The following is a 22,913-nucleotide window of genomic DNA, read 5'->3' on the forward strand; positions in this document are numbered from 1 at the left end:
ACCAAGGCACGGCTTCCATGGAAACCATGGAAGCTGGGCCGGATGTTCGGCTTCCGAAAATCGTTCAAAAAGCAGAACACTCACTTCTGGGTTTCGATCATTCGGGAGCTGATTTGTTTGGGAGCCAAGGCGTTTGAGATCCAAGGTATGACTGTATTGCTGCAGTTAACCAACAGGTAGGGGCGAAGCATGGGGAACTCAGGGTGCAAGACAAAATCGCAAAAAAGCAAAAACAAAACCCCAGAGTATATACATTAGGAGGCATGGGTACTGAGATGCTGAGGATTTTTGTGAGGATCTTTCCACAAAATAAATTACAAACTGATGGGGAAAAGTAGTGGACAGAACATGAAATTGAAAAACTGAGGGAAACAAAAGTCAATATATTTGTCCATCCCAAAACCATATGTAATCTATTTTTTTAAAAGAGAGAGAGAGAGAAGGGGGATAATATAGGAACTCTTTTAATTACTTAATTAAAGAACTTCAATATATTCTTGGGCTACCTTCCGAGCATTTTCAGAGTGTTTCCATACTCTTAGTATACTCAGACTGTTAATAAAAGCCACTAACAAATTTACCATACCCCACCACATACAGTGAAGTTATTTAAGTAATTAAAAGAGTTCCTATATCAAGTAACAAAGGAACCCTATGACAGAGGAATGTGTCTTGTTTGTAGATTTTTCTCTTCCAGTAAACCATCCACATTTTGAAAGGGAAAGAAGAAGGTTGTCCGCTGGGATGAGGAGTCAGGAAGTCTAATAACTGTCCTTGGCACAGCCACTCTCCTGCTATGTGTCTATTGACCCTAATAATTTTTATTTTAGTGTTTTACTCTTTAAATCAGTTCAGCAATCACCTATACAAAAAGCAGCAGAGGCAAATTTTAACTGATTCCACATGGAAGTCCCTTTGTTTGTAAATGCAGTTGCCATTCACGGGGCACATTGTATGGAATGCAATGTTGTGTGGCAACTTTAAGGCATTATATATATATGCAGAAACTCATTTTGCAGTTTTAGTTAGTCAAATGTTTCTGTGTCTAATGTCTCCTATAAGGGTCTCCATAGCAGTTCCCGAAGTTACTTCTAGCCCACGCATAGACCCAGTAGCAACTTTTAATAGTTCAATGTATAGTTTTGATATTTGATTCTTGTGTGTTACTGAAAAAGAAAATGTAATGGAACACATGTCTGTAAACACAACTTCAACGTTACTTATAGACTGAAAAAATGGATTTGAATTTTCCAGTGTAATTCTCAGCTATGAGTTATATCAGAAATGCAGCAACAGTGTGTTCCGTTCAGTCTGTATCCCACACAAAGCTCCAGCGCAACTAACAACAGACTTCTCCTTTTGTTTACCTGTATCTTTACTTCAGGATTGTAAGCCCCTTGGCCAAGTTGCCTATCACACCTGTAATCTGTAAACATGGTGAAAAAGTAAAGGGACCCCTGGCCATGAGGTCCAGTCACGGACGACTCTGGGGTTGCGGCGCTCATCTCGCTTTATTGGCCAAGGGAGCCAGCGTACAGCTTCCGGGTCATGTGGCCAGCATGACTAAGCCGCTTCTGGCGAACCAGAGCAGCTCACGGAAACGCTATTTACCTTCCCGCCGGAGCAGTACCTATTTATCTATTTGCACTTGATATGCTTTCGAACTGCTAGGTGGGCAGGAGCAGGGACCGAGCAATGGGAGCTCACCCCGTCGCGGGGATTCGAACCACCGATCATCTGATTGGCAAGTCCTAGGCTCAGTGGTTTAGACCACAGCGCCACCCGCGTCCCATGTAAGATGGCACTAAACAAAGAAAATAGTAAAACAGTACAATTGACTTTTTTTTTAAGTGACAAGTTTTGTCACTTAAGTCTGTTCCTCACACCACATAATGAACGGCTGAACCAGGGGTCACCGTCTGCCAGGACAGCACCCAACCTCCTCTGGCACCCATGAAAGGTGTCAGTAAGTATCTTCTCAATGCACAATGAGTGAGAGACTGCTCCTGCTCAGTTAATATTTTGACCGGATCGACCTCTTTTACACCCCTTACAATTGCCATTTTGTGTTATGCCACATCCCCATGACCACCCATTTTGTGACTAGCCCCCTCAGCAATTTCCCCCCCAAAATTCCAGATGTCCCCAATATCCCCTAAAGGTGACCCCTGGACAAAGAGGGAAAACACTGATGAGAATGGGATTCCCCCCCACCACTGAACTATTATGGAAAGGAATATGAAATGCAAGGTAGAACTGTGCAGCTATGTAGACTCTGCTGGATGGCGCTGACACATGGATGATAAATTGCCTGTCACCAGCCCTATTTCTCTCTGAATAAAGTCGTGAAAGGGAGAAGCAGGAAGCATGCTTGCCGGGGCCATCCCAGCATCCTACACCCAATGGACAGCAAATGTTTGCCCCATGAAAACTGTACCCAGGGAGGTTCCTCATGCGATTTAGAACCCTGACTGTGCAGGGGAGAGGTCAAATATAGGAGAGTTCAGTGACATGGATTTTCTGTCTATAAAATATCCAGTAACGCTCTCAAAAACAAAGTTTAAAAATCTACTTAGTTGCTGTTATTCAGAACTACTATGGGGGCCCTTAAATAGCCATGCAACCATATGGAAATCTGTGATATTCTTCCTGTTGAAATAACGGATGCAGAATTAATCACACATTCCTAACACACCACTGAGGTACCATTACAGTAGCTCTCAATCCAGTATTTGTTTTAAGCAATATATTTTCGTCCTCTTGCCAATAATAGATTCATGGAATTACAAACAGATACTTATAAAATGCAGATCTAGGAACTATATAATATTACTTTCTTGTTATTTTATGTAATACATGAGCTTTTATTCACCATGGGAACACTAAGCTTTCTTTTAATTACAAATTATTAAGTAAAACTTCTGGCTTATTTGCCATGATCACAGTCCACCATATAATTTGAAAAGGGCATCAAATTGTATCCAAACATAAGGTTCCTTTGAACAGGAGGAGGCAATTTTTGCGATCCAAATGCTGATCTCTCTCTCTCTCTCTCTCTCTCTCTCTCTCTCTCACACACACACACACACACAGACAGTCTTGGATGGGAGCGAGAGGAAAGTGGAACTTTCTAGGAAAACTATAGCACACATTTGCTGACCTTGTTTCACACTCTTTCCTTTCCCTCCAAATGTCTTGCACCATGCGTTTTAAGGATTATGGCATGTCTGATATATGATGAACCCTCAATTAGAGGAGAACGATCAAAAGAAATTATTGCGTACCTGTTCATTACTAGTTATATTTTTTGCCTTTGAAGATGACTCTAGAAGGCTATTCACCGTCTTGCATTCACCATATCTTTCATTATGCTGAAAATGGAGGTGTGCTCTCACAGCACAAACACAGGGTATCTGCAGCAGCTTTCATTGGTCCAAAGGTGATTTAAAAATCATAATATGTAATCCAAGCTACTCAGCTGAATGCAAAAACATTTTGCATGCCAAGCAAACAGCGCTCTGGTTTCTCCACTCCCAAAAATTGGGAGTGGGGAAGAGAGAAAGAAACTCAACTTAAATAATTTTAAAGTTTGAGCCAAACTCTGTGGTGATCAATGGAATGATACATATGGCAGTCATATGTTTTTACTGGGTTCCAGTTTCTCGTTCACATTCATGAGTTACTCAGTACTACTGACAAAAGCATGTGCACACTATCTGTATATAACCAGCACCAGCTCCTGGAAAATTGGGCGGTTGCTGAAGGGTATTTGACACAGCTGTTCCTCACGCCCTGCAACCTGTTCACCATTCTCTTCCTACTGCTCACTGACACTTCCAAAGGGGGGGAAATGGAAGTACTGTAGAGCAATCAATATGGGATGTCCGTGCATAAATCTGGATCTTGGAAACAACACTCCTCTCTTCCTTAGCACCAAAGCTGAAGAACAGTTGGATGAAGATACTTCAAAAATTCTAGAGCAGTGGGGAACCTGTAGCTGTTGGATGATGTTGAACTCTAGCTCCCATGAACCCCAGGTCAATGGTCAGGGATAATGGAGTTATGGCCCAACAACCTCAGGAGGTTGATGTTTCCCCAACCCCCTTCTTTGAAAATAAGTCTGATTTCATTGTTAACAGTTTTCATCTGAAAGCACCAAACATTTATTTGCCAAGCAGATAAATTAGTCATGTCTACATATCTCAAGGGGATGTGGGTGGCGCTGTGGGTTAAACAGAAGGTCGGCGGTTCATATCCCTGTGACGGGGTGAGCTCCCGTTGCTCAGTCCCTGCTCCTGCCAACCTAGCAGTTTGAAAGCACATCAAAGTGCAAGTAGATAAATAGGTACCGCTCCAGCGGGAAGGTAAATGGCGTTTCCGTGCGCTGCTCTGGTTCGCCAGAAGCGGCTTAGTCATGCTGGCCACATGACCCAGAAGCTGTATGCCAGCTCACTCGGCCAATAAAGCGAGATGAGCGCTGCAACCCCACAGTTGGTCACGACTGGACCTAATGGTCAGGGATCCCTTTACCTTAACTTACATATCTCAAACAAAGTTAACCCTTTTTAAAAACCTGCATTTTGTTTTCTTTTTGCCATTTTTTCGGTTTCCTGTTTAAAAGCTGTTCTAAACATGTTGCCTAGGATATGAGGAGCTCTAGCTAAGTCGCATACAATTTCAGGTTTAAACAAGCTGCGCTGCATAATGGATTTTTTAGATTCTGGATATTGCTGCACTGCAGTCTTTCTGTGTTTTCATTGTAGTGGCAAAAGTGTTTTTAGCTAACATGCTCGCCATGTGGAAATCAGTGACTTAATAGGAATAACATTACAGCAAAACTTCAGAGTATGCTGGAAAGCTTGCAAACATTAATAACAAAAATATGTTTGTAAATCAAATACACCAAGGTCTTATTTTTGGACTGCTGCTTAGGATTTAGCTTTAAAGCAGACATTTGTTCCTGAAAGAGAGAGCTTTGCAATTTATGTTTCTAATTTGAAGAAGTTCCATAGTTCACCACATACATTATTTTGAAAGGGCAGTGTGGGAAAGCAAATGCTACGTTAAATCAAACACAGATGAAGTATGTATTACCTTCAGCACTCTACCTTATACTACGTGTGCTTGCCCATACTTTGAAATCATCACCAGAGGCCATCATCTGCATCTTTGCAACATCTGAGGTTTGGCGTGTAGCTGTTGCAGAGAGAATATTTTCAGTGGTGGCACCCGAGCTTTGAATTCTCTCATTGGCATCCACCCTAATGTCTTCCTAGTGTCAGACAAATATATTTTTATTCTCACAGGCATTTAAACACAGTTGGATCTGTTACTTGCATGATTTTTATGCTACTTTAAAATATTTTTATTTTATTAGACTACTTTTAATGATAAGTTCAGCATTTCAGTAAGCTGTTCTGATAATGTATTTGAAGGATGAGATAAAAATCTAAATAAATACTGCAAAATATATTGCATGCATATAGGGTAACTTCTCAATGTTTCCTGGAAATTATGATGATTTAGTATTTGTCTTCTTGATGCATTGAGTCCTGAATCACTTAGGACAGCCCTACTAGAACAATAAGGTTGCACTGAAAAATCACACACTTGTTATATTCAATAGAATCACCAAGGGTGCTCTGCTGTCTGTGCCAGCACAGCAGCCCCCGCTTATTGGAGTGCTCACTTGAAAGCAGAGACTTCTCGCTTTGGTTGAGAACTTTGTGGCTGACTGGTCCCACTCCACTATTTAAAAACAATGCAGGAGCAAATATCCTTCTTAAAGTGTGATGCCCAGAACTGGGCACAGTATTCCAGGTGTGGTGAATCTGGCTAAGGCAGAATAGAGTAGGACTATTACTTCCCTTGATCAAAACACTATTCTTCTGTTACAGCTGGTTCTTCCTGCCTAAGTGCAGGAAATTTATGGAAATTTATTTTGTTCGTTTGGCCCCAGTTCTGCAATCTGTTAATCCTGATTCTATCTTCTGTGGTATTGTGCCAGTTTGGTGTCATCTGCAAATTTGGTGATCTTAAAGTCTGAATAGCCCAGATATTTTGTCCAAGGGTGGGAACCAACACAGCCTTCACCTCCAGATGTTTTGGACTTGCTGGCTGGGCCTGATGGGAGTTGTAGTCCAAAAGATCTGGAGGGAGCCAGGTTGGCCAAGGCTCCCTCTGATACATTTGCTGCTGCTGCAACAGCAGCAGCAGAGCAGCATCACTATCACTCAAATGAATGGGGAAGCACAGCTTGCAAAGAATTCTATCCACATGCCAGAGTCCCTGCACATGTACCAGAACTGCTGAATCAACATTATATTTCATGTTTTCTCTCTGGAAAGATAGAATGTGTGTGTGTGATGGGGGAGCCAAGCCTTAAACTGGATCAAAACTGATGAAGCTACAGTGGCTTCATCCCTCGTAATTTGTCCTTACTCAAAGAAAATAAAACCTGTATGACGGCCAAGGGAAAATGCTTTTCAAGATACGTACCTGACTCTGTTCCTAATTATACTGAGCTGGTTTTGTTATCTAAGCTACTGCAGGTCACAAATGCACTGTGATGCATTTTTTTTGCCAGTGGCAATTAACAAATTAAAAGACACTGAAGCCTTGTTAGAATGTCTACTCTCCTGTTTCCCCTTCTTCAATGGATTCCACAATTAATTGTCTTTTCTGACTAGCTTCTTCTAACTTCATGTGCCACTCCATTATTTATAGAGGAGCTGTAGCAGATGTCCACAGTTTTCCATGCCATTAACCCCAGGGTGAGCTGCAAGCACACAAAGGGTGATTCTTCTCTAGATGCCCCTACCCAGAGTTAGGGGGAAATTATCCCTCACAAGTAGAGTTTGATGAGTTCCCTTGGCTCCTGTTCATAAGACTGGCTCCAGTTATTGTCAGGATCATCTCCACCCACCTACACACTAACAGATAATGTTCCAGTGAAACAACAAAAATTGCAAGCCAATATGTAAAGTGTCCTCCTGAGTACAAAGGAGATCCCAAACGTGTGAACTGAGACTTTTTCTTTCTAAATGTATGAATGAACTTGAGCAATTCTGTTCCGAAGGCGATTCTTAAATACATGTGTAGCAAACACACACTTAATGCATTGCTATTCTGAAAAAAAAATTAAAAAGTGATAGCAGTCACAATTAAAAATTACAGGCCAGATTCAACTAAACAGTTGCACTAGTGAAAGCCAGCACAACTAGCACACTAGTTTGAGGGGTCTTTCCCTCTTCTCCTCCCCTCCCATACATCCCCCACCCAAATCAGTTCTGGGAGATTGTGAGGACTGCTGGGGGAGGGGAAGGGATTGTTCTATCTAGCAAGACGAAAAGCTTGCACTGATGGAACTATTGTAATAGTATGATGTTGAATTCCACCCCATGCCTAAAATATCATTTATCATTAATAAATTAAGGGCTACTGTTTTACAATGTGAAAATGACTGTGTGGCAGGAAAGAGAGACACCTTGACCATGAGACCCAAAGCACACATGGAGGTGTCAAGCATTGCTCCCCCTTTCACAATAATGCCAAAACAGTTCTGTTTCTGCATGAAACATAAGCGTGAATGCAGAACAGTTCATGACATTGCAATAAATGGAGGAATCTGTATGTGCATGCACTAGTTGTTCCATATGTTCATTGGAACACCTGCATGCAGGTTTACTGCCCAAATGTAGCAGTCTTATTCTTTGCATACTAGGCTATGGAATAGCAGCAGGCAAAGCAAGGAGGCTGTGTAGCAGAGCTGAAATGTCTCCCAGAGATCTGGGTTACTGAATTCCATCAAGGGATTGGGGAGGGGGCGTCACTGTCAGAAATGGAAATAGTAACACACCAGACAGGGGCCCCAATTTCCCTTACTGGCACAATGAATGGAATCTATGACAGTGTCTGGGATAGTTGTTTCCCATGTGTCAGGGCAAATTTGAGGCATCTGTAATGTACATCTGATCTATGTAATCTGCACTGTAAACATCTGGAAATCACTACTGGTGCAATGCTACCACCACCCTTCAATGCTAACAGTCAGAAGAGAAGCCTGCTATACTTACTACACAAATGTGTGGGGCTGGGCATTCTGAAAACTTGACTATGACCATTGCGATGATGGGTGTGTTTTTGTGTGCCACCATCTCCCCGCCCCGGTTATTACATTGTGCATGCTTGTTTCTTCATTTGCTCTGTCTTTTAACATGCACATCTCCATGTCTTCCCACCTCACCCTCTAGCAAAATCTATCCAGTAATTAACAGGTAAGCAATTGGGATATTGGGAATGAGAGATGATGCATGGCAAATGGTGTAAGCCAGTGGTTTTCAACCAGTGTGCCGTGGCACCCTGGGGTGCCTTGAATGATAGTCCAGGGTGCTGCAGGCAACACTTTCTTTTCCTCCCTCCCTCTTCTCTGCCTCCCAAAGTCTTGCACACCTGTTTGTTGCAACAGCCCTGGCTAAAAGCTCCTTAGGTGAATGGTGTCTCTGGGTCTGGCCAGGAATGCTTCTCAGGCCCCGGTGGGGCAGTGTGAGGAGGCACCTCTTTTGGGGGCAGGATGGGGGCAGCTCAGAGACCAGGGGCACCAGTTACAGCTGCCCAGAGAGCTCCCAAGAAGAGAGGAAACTGAGGAACACTCCCCAAGGGAGAGTGTTTGAAAAGGGATGAAGGGTTGCTGGCTCTGCAGGCAAGGGGTGACATATGCGGGCTCCTGAACCCCACAGGGGTGCCGCAGAAAGAATGTAGCTGGTCAAAAAAGGACCCAAAAGATTGAAAATCTCTGGTGTAAGCAACACATATCCAAAATGTGCAGAGCAGAAAAGGAAATACTGTAGTGCCAATACAGCCTAAGAGAAAACAAAGGGAGGCAGAGTTGCTACTGTAATATAAATTGAGCAATATATTAGAGATTTCTTCCTTCCCCTTCTTATTTGGCTGCATATAAACACATTCCCCTTGTCCACTAAGAATACTGGAAACTAGTTTTTTAAAGGGTGTGCTGTAGTTTTAAAGGGGAATTGTGCTGTAAAGGGCAAACTACAGTTCCCAGGATTATTGGTGCGTGTGTGTTTTAAATATATGGTGTGTATGCAACCTTCTTCTGGTATGTCTGTTCTTTCTGAAGCCTGCTCAGCTCCCACCCTCTCACCACTACTCCAAAACAATCAAGGTCAAAGAAGAGTAGAAACACTTACTAAAGCAGTTATCCTAGCCAGGAAAGCAAAACATCAAAGGCTCAGTACATTCATAAACAGTCATTTACATGAATTACAGAGGCACTGACCAAAATACTGTATGATCAGCATCATGCTTAAATAGTTTACAAAGCCTTTGTATGCTCTCCAGTTTCAAATTAGGAGGGAGTAGTGTGTTTCAACACTTATTTTCTCTAAGCTTAGTTATGCTTGCTTTCTGGATGGTAAATCTTAATGACTACAACTGGAATCCGCAAATATTAAAATAGGATACTTGAGTAACAAATCTACTTTTCTTGCAGTGATCTTACCATCTTGGCAAGTTTATACATTAAGGTCCAAACATAGCTGTTGATTGAGGCCACATTCCATAGCAGATAAAAGGAACTACAATGCCTTTCAGATATAAGTGTTTCATCGTCTAAAGAAACATCCAGCTTTTGTACACAGCATCACTTCTTAAGGAATGTTCTTCATATCTTGTATTTATTTGATTCTGCATTTTTTAGGCTTGTTGCTGGTTTTCCAGTCAACCACTTCTAAGGGGACATCACTGTGATTTAGGTAGTGTACACACTATAGCTTTTAAACCACAATTGAATCCTATTCTTTGCCTCCAAGAGTTCTGGGTACTGTAGTTTGTTAAGGATTTCTGGGATTTGTAACTCTGTGAGGGGTAAACTACACTGCCCAGAATTGTTTGATCCTTCAAATGTGCTTTGAAAGTATGGCATGTATGCAGGTTTAGTTAAAGAAGTTCCAGACTGAGGCATTTCTGGGTAAAGCAGAACCGAATCAGTATATCTAGCATGCGTAAGTCCATCACACAGATATTGTGTCAGCTCCTGTAATGATATCTGCTTGTTCAATTGATGGAACTAACACATGCACTACAAACAGTCTGAGACTGTAGCACAGTCTCCCTTCAAACTGGTTATCTGTGCAGATGGGGACCATTCCTCCCACATAAAACTTGTTTAACAACAGCTGTTAAAAGCCCTGGGGGTCAGGGACATTGGCAGTGTGGAAGTATGCTGGAGGGTCCTGCTCCCCTTGTTCATTTAAGGAGACCTCAGGATCAATTTTTGAGAAGGACTAAATTCTGACACTAACTTAAGAGTAAGTCCCATAGGATTCAGTGGGGCTTCCTTCTGCCTAAACAAACATAGGATCAGGCTGCACTTTATCAGGTTTCCCAGTTCAATTTATTGCTTAGGTAACTGGGATGAAGATGACATACAGCCATATCCTGTGCAAGTTTACATAGGAGCAAACTGTAAATCATCTTACGTCCAAACATTCTGTCATAACTGGGTTGTGGATTGGCCTGCTAACACTGTGTAAACCTTTTTTTAAAAAAACTTATTCACCTTTAAGTCATTCTTTCTGGAATGTAGACTGACAACATAAATGAATCAATATGCTTAAGAATGTAAACAGGCTTATTAAAAAATAATGTCCATGTCCATTTTTCTTTTAAGCAGACATAGTTTATTCTGTGAACCGCCGTTAGACCTCCAGGTATATGGCGGTATTTAAATTCAATAAATAATAATAAATAAATGCACAATTCAGCAAGGCCTGCATTACTGTTCTCAATTTCCTAAAAATCACATCTCGACAATTGCAAATATTGTCAACAAACACTTCATCCGGAAATATTTTAGATCTCTGCTCTCACGATCCTTACTAATACATCTAATTATTCTTAAACAATATTATTCTTTTTACACCAGTTCTGACACATTGTAATGGGAGTAGGAGTCCCCTTCTCAGATGCCAGAATATCAAAGCTTCTCCAACATTTTTTATGGTGTTGTTTCTATGACACCCCTAGTGCCCTGTCATATCTAATGTGTTTTGAAATGAGTTTTTTGTGTATTGTGTAATGCCCAGTAAAAACTATAATGAGTGCACCTGCCTGCAGCATCCTCGGAAATTTGGAATGCGTGAATTAAAATGCAATATAATTACTTCTGATTATGTACCCATGGAATAGAATTGTATACATATAGGCTGATGCCCCCCTTTCCTTATCTTTTGTTTTGCCATTTTTGTGGGGAGCTGTTGGTGTTTGTGGTATTTGTTTCCTTTCTTTATGAATAAAAAACCATACACACACACACACGCTGTAAGCACACAAAATGACCAAGGAATCTCCGTTAAAAATGACACAGTCAGCAGCCCCAAATCAAAGGAGATGAAGGCAGCAGCATACACATTGAAAACAGTATTTAAACGTCTATCTCCTCTGTTGACTTGCAGCCTTGCATCTCTTCTGGTAAGGATGTACAGGTCATCTCCACTTCATCTGCTTTTCAGTATCAGCAGTCAGCTCCAACTCAGCACTTCTGGGCTGTCGATTTGGCAACGTTGCTTGCAACTTAAAATGGTACTGTCCTGGGGAGACTGCACCATGCAATCCTAGATCTCCTCTACAAAGAAAGAAGCAACACAGCCTATGCTGAAATTGCTCAGACTAAGTGTGTGTAGCTAAAGTCATGGCCAAGGGGTGGAGATGACTGCCCCACTTTGACCTCTGATCCAAGGGGTAGTGGTGAGGGCACAAATGCTGTTGGACTACAGCTCCCATCTGCCAGAGCCAGTAGGGCCAATGGTCAGGGATTATGGGAATCATAGTTCAGTAGCATCTGGAGGGCACCACACAGGCTACCCCTCTTATCCCATGACTAGAAAACTTATTCGAGGATCTTTTGTGAGAGACTGTCTTTGTCAAATGTTCCATATATTTGGCGTCTACTAGATAACCTCATGGCTTCTCCCAAATAATCCTGGGAACTGTACTTCTATAAGGGGGGTAAACTATGGCCCCGGGGGATTTTTTGAGGAAGCCATGCGCTTTAAACTTACACTGTGAATGTTGACTACAACATGTGTGAGACTGCAGAGCATGTTTGCTGGCAGGAAGCTTAACTTATCCTATGTGGTTTGTGCATGCGTGACGGTCTGGTGCCTTTGCTCTTATTTTAAACTGACATTAAAAATTGAACCTATGTTTTTCACATCGTTTTATAAACGGGGGGAAACACGTCAACATTTTTTTCTTAAAAGCCATTTGTGCTGTATTTTCGAATGAAGACCCCATCGAAGCTGAAGCGACATTAGCTACTTCTGTGGTGATTCTTCAACCTTCAAGATACATGTGCCTCGATTATTCCTCCATTTATTTATTTTAATTCACGAGAACCGAGACTCCCCACCCCCATGGGACGGAAGGAACGAGCCTATATCAGCTGCGAAGAGCTGAAAGTGGCTCTGCTTTTCCCTCGCTTTTAAGTCCATCCTCTCAGAGCGCTTGGGCCAAGAAAGTTTACACCTCCGCCCGGCGCCAAACCACCACTTTTCGCCTCCCTCGGAGCCCGCTGTGGAAGAGTCAACCCCGTGTCGTGGTGACGGGAGAGCGGCTGAGAGTTCAGGGATTTTGCAGGACAGCCTGGAAGTCAGGGGAGGCTGCGGTTCCCAGTGTGAGGGAACAACCCTTCTTCAGAGCTTCTCTCCTCCTCCTCATTCAACCTTCGCCTGAGGGTTTATTATTGCAGACTCTTCCCTTGCCTCAATTTACAGCCCAACTCGTGAAAGAGGCGGGGAAAACTGAAGGTGGGGGGAGAGCTGCGGGGGGAGAACTGTGGAGCCAGCAGCTTTCTGTCGTTTCCCAAAGCGAGCAGAGATTGGAGAGGAGGGGCAGAGGCTGGTCGTGTGAGTTCAGGCCGGTGGGGAGAGTTGCAAAGTTTACTATTCTGAGAGACCAGAGGGGGAAAGGCTGGTGCTTCAAGCAGCTAGTCCAGAGAGCTCCATCCACCCGCTGATCAGAAGCTCCAGGGAGCTGCCCGGCATGAGAGTCTCATAAAGGAGTTTTGTGCAACAAGGAACAAACTTCTCCAGCGTCTGAAAGTTTCCTATGTGGCTGCCCTGCCTGCCAACATGAAAGGTAAGCAAGGGAACAAGGCGTATGGCTCTTTCAGAGAGTGTTGGGGAAGGAGCTGGGCTGCGGGAGCAGGAGTCTGTCAGCAAATGAACATGTGGTGCTTATTGTAGGAGCAAATATTTTTGCAAGCGTGTGCGTGTGTAAAACTGGAGCTGCATCAGGTCCGTGCTCTAGTCCATTAATGATGAAAGCTGCCATTTGTTCCTCGAGAAAAGTCTGAGCTCAGCTTCTTGCTAGTTGTTTACAGGTCCCCCTTTTGGATTTTTTTGGATTGGGAAAATCTGTCCAGGAGAATGAAGTACTCACCCACACAACAATTTCTGCTTTCCCCAGCACATTTTTCTTGACCACCTATCTTTTTTTCATTCCCCCCTTTTCCCCTCCCCCTGCAGTTTTTCAGAGAGCGCAGTGGGGGGTTGCCAGCGTTTCATGATGTTCTTAGTATTGCTTCTAGACATCTGGCAATGATTAGGTTCTAGCAGAGGCTTAACTGGCTTGTGAAATATACTTGGCATTCCCCCCTCCCCTTTCAAGACTGGAAAATATTTAGTTTGTAGGTTGCATGTGCTGAAAATCTGAAGTTTAAAGACCCGCCTTCACTTACAAATCACACTTTGGCATGCATGCATTGATTATGTTCTATAGCTTGTGACCACTAAGTGTCACTTAAATCATTTATGCTGCAGTCCTCTACCCACGTACCTGGAAACATATCCAATTGGTCTCTCAGTAGCACTTACTTCTGAGTAGATGTGTATAAGAATGCACTCGACAATGAAAATGAAAAGTGAGGACCTCTGAATAAGTTTTGGACTTTGCACTTCGGAGAATAAGGCATCAAAGAATGATGTTTAGGAATGTTTAGGAAGTAGTTGTGAAGCATAGTTTTTCTTTAGCCACAGAAATAAATCTAAGTAGGCAACAGAAATATATACTGTATAAGGAATCTGTGGCTGAGTATCAGCCTGTTGCTTAGCTTGTGCTGTTCAATTCTAGATGCCAAGAGGGCAGTAAACGTTGTGATAGTTCTTTCCAGAGGCCAATAAGAATCCTGAGGTTGTTGACTTAGCTTGCCAGAGAGGCAGTCTATGGGAGAAAGTATTTTCTTTCACTGAGCCCACACACATGTGAAAACAACTTTTGAATGTCATCTTGTGGGGAGTAAAGTACAGAACATTGGAGATGGTTAGCAATTCAAATGGTCTGTAGAGCCACCCATACTGTTATTTCTGATAACGCATGGCACTACAGTGGTACCTCAGGTTACAGACGCTTCAGGTTACAGATGCTTCATGTTACAGATTCCGCTAACCCAAAATAGTACCTCGGGTTAAGAACTTGGCTTCAGGATGAGAACAGAAATCATGCGGCAGCGGCAGCGGAAGGTCCCATTAGCTAAAGTGGTACCTCAGGTTAAGAACAGTTTCAGGTTAAGAACGGACTTCCGGAATGAATTAAGTTCTAAACCCGAGGTGCCACTGTACTAGGATGGATGTAGTGGCGATAACAACTGAGAGGCAATGTACTTTTGCGCAATACCTTATGATGTTGTTGTCGTACAGTGCAAGGAATTAAGTCCATTGTGGGAATGAGAGCGGACTGTAACCCCAGCTTTATTCTAAATGTTACAAAGTGCACTGGTCCCAACAGAAGTTTTTCATTGATTCATGCATTTGGGTATAATTTAGGTCACATGGGGATTTTAGTGTGTTAACTGCATTGTACACAAAGCATCTCTTTCCCTTGACTGGTACTGTGTCCACGTGACATGCTGCATATATGATAAGCTACCACATGATGGAGATTTGAGGTAGCCGCAGCTATCTTAGGAAAAATGTTGCTTTAATGTTCTCATATGCATGATTTCTGCCTTCTTGCTGTGACACCTATAGCCTGAGTTTATGCATGTTTGCCAGAAAGTAAGCTCCACTGAATTCAATATTACCTACTTTGAAGAAAATGTGCATTGGATAGCAATTCTAGTGAGATTTTTCATCTGGAAAAAGTGGAAAACGTATCTGAAATATTGATGCTTTTAATGGAGATTCTATTCATGTTGGAGGGTTGCATGTTCTCAGTCTTCTTGGTAGGTCATAATGACTCTCTTTCTGTAAGAAATTGCACAATCGCTTTGTGGAGTGTTTTTCCAGAAACTCATAAGAAGGCCAGTAAAATGAAATCTTTAAATTACAGAGTTAATGAGAAACATCCTTCAATGAAAATGGCAAATGAACTGGTAATGCAAGAGTTATGAAAATCATAAGCAGTGCCAAAGCACCTTCCCTCTTTCCTGTTGCATCTTTAACACACACAATTGATTTTCCACATTTTTTTGTTTAAATCTCCTCCTTCATAAAAACTTCTGAGCTTTTATGTTTAGAATAATCACGTGTTCTATTCATGAGTAACAGCAGAGTTGACCTGCTGCTGCAGTAAACATCCAACATCCCTAGAGAGCTGAAGATTATCTAAATAATTACATCACGAGTGATTTGCACAAAAATACATTGGGCTGGATCCAATCCTCGTCAGAGTAGACCTATCAAAAGCAATAGGATTTAACTTAGTCATGACTGACAACTGTAAGCAATTTTCACATTGTGTGCCAAAATAATTTGGATTAACAGGTGAAGCACTAGATAGGCCACAATACAGGATGGTTGGGCCATATCCGCAAGTTGGGTTAGTTAGAACAATTGAAACATTATTTATGAAATGCATATAACTTTTGTTTTATTTATATTGGGCTGTGTCCAACCAAGCCATACTCAACAGATTTAAATGAGATATGACATTTAAAGCACATGGCTTCCCCCATGGGAGTTCTAGTTTATCCATCACCAAGCTATAATTCCCAACACCTGTAAGTACCGGTAACTACAGTTCCCATGATTCTTTGTGGGAAGCCATGTGCTGCATGATGAAGAAGCCAGACTCATCTCTGGGAATGCCACAACTTAGGGGCTGCCACGGAGAATACCCACACTCAAGACCACCAACAGCCCAAACTTTTGTGAAAGGTAGAACTGCCAAGATCTTCTGATCTCTGCTGATCTTCAGAACTGTTAGGGTCTGTAAGGAAGAAGGCAGTCTTTAATATACAGCATGTAGCAAAAGTAATATGACCTGAGTGCTTAGCTTCCAGAAGTGTTCTAGCTGCCACATTCTGTACCATTTCCAGTTTCAGATCCATTTTTCAAGGACAGCATCTGGAAGTTCTCTGTTCTGTAGAGATTTGCCACATTAACTTTTAAAACAAGAACTGAAAAAGACCATCACGTAGTTGGGCAAGAAGATACAGTCTCCCTCTAGTCACCATTAAAAGTATTCTAGTTTTGGATTACATAGCATGCCTCCTACACAAGCAGCTCAATTTCCTTGCCAAATTCCAACTTTCTGTAAGACTGAATTTAAAGAAGGAAAAGGTCAGAAGATTTTCTCTCTCTTATGAGTGAAAAATCATTCTCCTTGAATTACTAAGTATTCATTACAATTCTGCCTTGCATTAAGGACATGGTTTATCCATGCTTTGATTACAATTCATAATATTGCAAATTTGCAAATTCTTATCTGTTAAAGATCAAGAATTATTATGGAAATTATCCAGAAACCTGAATTGCATTGTACCTACCCCAATGACTTACAAATGGAACATTTTGGCAGGTAATATAATAGCATATTCTAGTTAATAACGCAATCTTAAACATGCTAGTATGGGATCATAAAACAAGATAGCAACAAAACAAGTATTCATGTTTCTTGGCGGGAGGATTGGAAAAGAAAATATAGTTGTGAGTAATGGGAATGGATTTACCCATTGAAGCCCATCATTGATGCGGGCTCATTGTAGCATCTCATATTTTCATTCATAAGGGATGATCCTGCATTGTGTATCTTTTTATGTATGTGAAACTTCCCCATGAAATGAATGGGAAGAATCCCCACCTGCTGTCGCAACATCTCTGCATGCTCATTAGAGCACACACATAGATTGCTGGAATTAATCTAGACTACACGTTTTGGTACTGGTTGGCTCTGCAACCCTGAAGCAAGGCAGCATATATTGCACCTAAACATATCCAACAAGTAGCTGCCCAACCCTTCCTTCAGAACCTCCAGGGTGGTTATTTCACTCTGGAAGCTAACAACATTTGGATGGTGGTGGCTATGCCCCCTAGAAAACTGATGGGAAGTAGACAGCTTCAATATACATTGTTATATCGCATCTTCCCTTATGTTCAACCTGTATACATGTGCAAATGAAACTACATATTACAAAAATGCTACTAATGACCTCATTCCAAGGAAACATAATCAGGTATTCTGGAGTTCTCACTGCTCTGAGAATTCTAACAATACAGTATATACCAATTCTCAAATCAATAGCAACAAAAGTGACACAGGATGAATAGAATGACTTAGGAGGTGCCCTGTGTCAGGGGCGGATGTTGGTCTTTCAAACTTCAGCAGTGCCCTGTGCAAGGCCATAATTTGGCACACACACACACCTCTCGCCCTCCATTCTGCTCAGTTCAGTACGACCCATCATAGTTGTGATGCCCTCTAGTTGTGCAGTGCCCTCATGGCTCAGTGCCCAATGCAGCAGAACCAGTCATGCTGTCCTAAATCCACCTCTGTCTGTTTGAGCAGAAAGGCGCTTGCATGTGCATAAGGCAAGCGTCCTGAATTCGGTTGTAGCTCATTGGACTAGGGCACAGTGGGTTTCAGTGGGGAGGAGGAACCAGAAAAACCCTGTTGTGTGAGCTGAGTTTATCTTGTGCTTAATCTATCAGTAGCTGCAGCTCAATGTTTCAAAATTCTTGCATCAAGCTATCTAGATTTTCAGGATACTTTAACTTTTCTGCATTAAATTGTTTTGAGTTTTCAAAACATGGGTGCATGAAAAGGACAAAATGTTTATGAAAACTCAACATGGTAAAAACCAGGATGCAGTTCAAGAAGAAGTGAAATCTGTGTGCAAAAATATCCAGCTCTTTAAAGTGAAGCAAGCAATATGGAATGGCTATGTGAATGCATTAGAAGGGCAGGATATTGATCTTTTGAGTAAATAAATAAATGGAACTGGCTGAAATTAAAACAGGCGGAGATTGGAATCTGTTTTTTAGGACTGAGGGATCAGAACACAAAAATACTTTCCCCTATGCACTGCAAACACATCTAGTAAACACCCAGGATAGATTTACTGCATATTTTTAAAAGTCATTATTATAGCATTAAGTATCAAGTGCAGTCTCTTATCAGTAATATGCTGTAAATCTAGGTTTTTAGTGTCTCCCTGTTAGCTGTTCAAATGTTAACAGAAAATTGGCCTAGCCAATTCAAATTCTTCATTAGTAACCAAAATAGGAACTTGCTGAGATTTGGTAGAGAAGTGAGTTTTGTTTCAAAATCATTTTTTACTGTAAAAGCGTCATGCTTAGTTTCAAAACTCACTCTTGTATACATGTGGTCAAATCCCAGTATAGCAGTGAGTGGTGGTTGCAGTTAGATTATTAATGGTCACATTTGCGCTTAATGATTCTCACATTCTGAATACTCTTCACCAAAAACATGTTTGGATTACTATTTGTATTTAACACGACATGTGCAGCAGCTCCCTCTCACGTGCGCCAAGAATGACATCAATAAAACTTCAGTAAGGCTGTAAGAGTCCCACTGAAATCATACTGAGATTCAAGGAACTCATGGGCCTGACAGACTGCCAGAGAAGGCTGAAAAGCTATATGGGTAAGAAAAGTTTGGCTTCAGCCTCAGATTTTCTTGGTCACACATGGTCCATGACAAATGTACTGTTTAAAAATATAACACCGAAGCACAAATCACACCATTTTACAGATTTGTGTGGTGCTGCAGTACTTGCAAATCTCTGTGTGTGTATTTAAAGTGGAAATAAAACTAACCAACCTCCGTCAACACATCCTTTCTGAATGCCCACTTCCACAAAGTGTTGAGCCATAATGTTATTAGCTGTGTCCCCAGCCCCAAATAAATAATTATATTTAGAGTTTACTCTTGTTAAATTTTGATCACTGGTAGTTCATTTAAAAAAAAATCTGAAAGGTACCTAATACTTCCACTTAGATATGCTAGGAGGGTTGGATTAAGGAATTTGGAAGTCCCATGCTTGGTCATGTTTCAAGATCTCATTCACCAAGTAGGATGCCAACCATATATATGCCAAGGAGAGAGAGGCAGATCATTAAATTTCCTGTTTGTGCCAGTCTCTCAAATGTTCATTCATAAGTCTGTTCTTTCTGACAAAAATGGAAACAGAAGGTGCTCGCTTATTTGGCCCATGACTGGAACAGAAATCAATCCAGTGAAAACCAACTGGTGGTTGTTGTTGTTGTTGTTTTCCAATCTGCAAATATCGCATAATTGATGATGGGTCGTCCCCCCATTTAAATTATGCTTCCTTTGCATTGATTGAATTGAGTGGAATTAATTATGTTAAATTCATAACTTACATAAATTATGTAAAATGACATTAAATAGCAGACATTGAGATGAATAAATGGTATTTGGTAGAAACTGAATTGTGGTTGAAGGGAAACAGCACTAATTATGATGAAGGAAGATGGGAATGGAAGTTGCTGCCTTCTTAAATGGCTATCTGCTCCATGCCAGTTCCACATCCATCTGCATTTTAAAAAGCTTGTTTTTCATTCATTTCCTCTCAAAGATTCATCTTTATATGTGTTATAAATGGGTTGTATACATGGTTGTATACTTTTCAACCCCAAATATATGTTTTATAGGAATTTTGGTAAAGGATAAATTTGTTCCAACCGATGTATTAGTCTGGGAAGTGTAAATCAGATCAGTTTCTTTAAAATGTGGACTGAATGAAATCTTGGAGCATCCCTAATGCTGAGTACTGCCCTTAATTTGTAACATGAGGGGTCCTAGGGTTCCAGCCAGCCTGCTTGGAAATCTTCTCTTTCTCCCAGAGGTGTGAGAGCTGCTTAAAGTCATTCAGTAGTTAGGTAAATGTGGCACATGCCTATAGTTAACTCACTTCATGGCTGAGTTTGAGCAATCATTTCATGGGGATTTTAAACAGTTCTGTAAACTCAATGTGTATTTGTATTTATTAAATGTGTTGCATGTGTACATGGTTTTCTCTTTCTCCAAACTCACATTTTAACATCACAACAATCCTGTGAGCAGTGCCAGATTAAACCCTGTGGAGACCCTCAAGGCAGTCGCAATCTTAGGCTCCCTCTCAAAAATCATCTCCTAATACGTTTTTGTAATTTTATTTCAAGATCAAATCAATATTATTTTGATCCATTGTCGCAGGGCCCCCAAAAGGCCTGAGGCTCATAGGCTGGTGCCTACTCTGCCTATTTGGTAAGGCACTGCCTCTGAGGTAGGTTAGACTGAAAGAACAGGAATCCCCCATAGTCACTCTATAAGCCACATGTCTGAATGGAGATTAGAATCCAGAGTTCCCTAGTCCTCTAAGCATTACAGTACTCTGGTCTCTGGGGTACTGAACAAATGTCATACTCAAGCGGCATTCACCGAGTGTGGACAATTCACTGGAGTTTCCTTTGTGATCTATTCTATGCCAAAGAATTCATGCCAAGGATTAATAAACCAAAGGTCCAGGGCTAAATTCCAGCGCTGGGATTCCAGTGCTTCATAAAAGAAAGTGTACCTGACTTCCAGGTCTGGGAATCTAGGAACTCAAGCCTACTTGGCCTTGGCTAGCAGTACAGTGGTGCCTCGTAAGACGAAATTAATTCGTTCCGCGAATCTTTTCATCTTGCAATGTTTTTCGTCTTGCGAAGCACGGTCCGTCACAACTGCGCCTCTTCAAGCGGCTTTAAGAAAAAAGCGAACAAACTCGCAAGACGTTTTCGTCTTGCGAAGCAAGCCCATAGGGAAAATCGTCTAGCGAAGCAACACAAAAACCGAAAAACCCTTTCGTCTTGCGCGTTTTTCGTCTTGCGAGGCATTCGTCTTGCGGGGCACCACTGTACTTGTGTTTCATTGAAGAAAAGGAATGCCTCACCTGGAGCCCCACCACCAATTTGTGGTGTCTTTACATCAGCATCTCATGCAGCAATTAGGATGATTAAAACAGAAAAACAAAATTTCCTTTGCTTGACTACTAGACTTTTTAATATTAGCTTCAAGGAAAAGCTGTTTCCAAGCAATAGGGGATCTTCATAGACTTAATAGTTTGGAGAAAGAGGGGGTTAACCCTTTTCACAAAGATTGCCCCTCCCCTCTGGCAGTTTGGTTTGGAAAAGATGCATTGGTTTTTTTCAAGCCTCATTGCTGAGGAGGTATGTGTGTGAGTAGGATGAATGAATAGTTGTGGGTTATGTGTAAGAGTGGGTGTGTGGTGCTTGATATGTGTGGATGTGTATGAAAATGATGTGGTGACTGGGTGCATATGAGTGGGAGTGTGTCTGTGGTGGCCTTTCCACTTTTTGCATGTCCATGCCCACCCATGGCATGAGGCCTCTGGAAGTTTAGCCACCATGGAATGCGGGTCTGATGTAATACATAATTAACTGCTGGACTTAATTGTCACAAGATGTCATTTTTTCTAGACCCTACAACAAAAAAAGATTAGTCAGATTCATAGAGGACAGGCTTTGTCAGTGGAAACTAAGCATAATGGTGTTGTTTTTAAGCCCCATTCTGAATTTGGACCCTGTTGCACTCCTAATTATATCTTTTAGGGGACTTAATGGGGCTGAATCCTTTCCCACATACTCTACCTGCAAGCTCCCTTCTCTTCTCACTTACCTTGTAGCAAACAGCCTCTCCCTCTGTTGTCTGGCATGCTGTAGCAGCAGCCTCTACAATGCAGTCATACCTCGTGTTGCATTCCGCTCATTACAGACTTTCAGCTTACAAAAGTGTTTACTTCCGGGTTCACCGCCCACGCATGCACAGAAGCAATCTGTGCGCTTTGCGCACACGCAGAAGTGCTCAATCACGCCACACACATGCACAGAAGAGGCGCTCTAGTTGTGGACTTTTCAGGGTGTGAACGGCACCCCGAAACAGATTAAGTCCGCAACTAGAGGTACCACTGTACCAGAAACCCTGAGAAATGTTGTCTAACAGACTTACGTGCCTTAAGAAAATTGTGTTTTCCAGGGCTTCTGGCACCACTGCAGTGAGGGAAGGTGGCTTGAGGAGTCCAGTGTCAGGCAGAGAGGAGCCATGTCAGGCACCACAGCTCTGGTTCAGTCCAAGACAGAGAAGAATAAGAATATGGGGAGAATTACTGGGTGCCTTGTAATGCAAACATGTTATGAATGGGAAAAGTTTGTATCTTGGTCTAGTTGTTTTGAAGTTTGGCTTCGTTGATCATTCAGGGGAAGTATACTTCTGACTGGAAATAAACAACAGGTGACTGTCACTGTTGTGCCCTGCTTTTAGTGCGTAATATTTCTGCTGTAACTGCAAAAGTTGCAGCAGTATTTTTTCACATTACAGTTCAGATACAAGTTCTTTTAACATGTTTCTAATTTAGCTAGTCTCATACTTGTTTTCATTCATGCTGCCTGCTTATTTAGAATTAGAAAATGTCATGTATTGTGTGTTCTCGTTTGTCTAAATTGGTCAACGATCCCAGTAAATTAATTCGATTTGTGTCCAGCTTGTGAGTTTCCCAGAGAAATCTCAATGGCCAGAGTCAGGACTAGCAAGCAGTCACCTTGACTTTGTTGCTTTGAATAGGATGTTGCAGTATATGCAGCCAACACTTG

The 22,913-nt window shown here is 41.8% G+C and overlaps 1 protein-coding gene across 2 annotated transcripts in view; it reads left to right on the forward strand.

Moving 5' to 3' along the window:
• Positions 1-12,611: 12,611 nt before the first annotated feature.
• The window catches only part of COLEC12 (collectin subfamily member 12), a 76,815-nt gene continuing 66,513 nt past the window's right edge, over positions 12,612-22,913 (forward strand). Inside the window, exon 1 of one of the 2 annotated variants that reach the window (XR_014550132.1) lies at positions 12,612-13,158. Coding sequence is in view for 1 of the 2 variants with exons in the window: in XM_083622586.1 (XP_083478712.1) it covers positions 13,152-13,158 (7 nt within the window). In the remaining variant the exon portion in view is untranslated. The remainder of the gene's footprint in view (positions 13,159-22,913) is intronic. The other variant, XM_083622586.1, reaches the window with a different exon arrangement.

Source organism: Podarcis filfolensis, assembly GCF_964270895.1.
Source record: "Podarcis filfolensis genome assembly, chromosome: 7".
Taxonomy (NCBI): Eukaryota; Metazoa; Chordata; class Lepidosauria; order Squamata; family Lacertidae; genus Podarcis; species Podarcis filfolensis.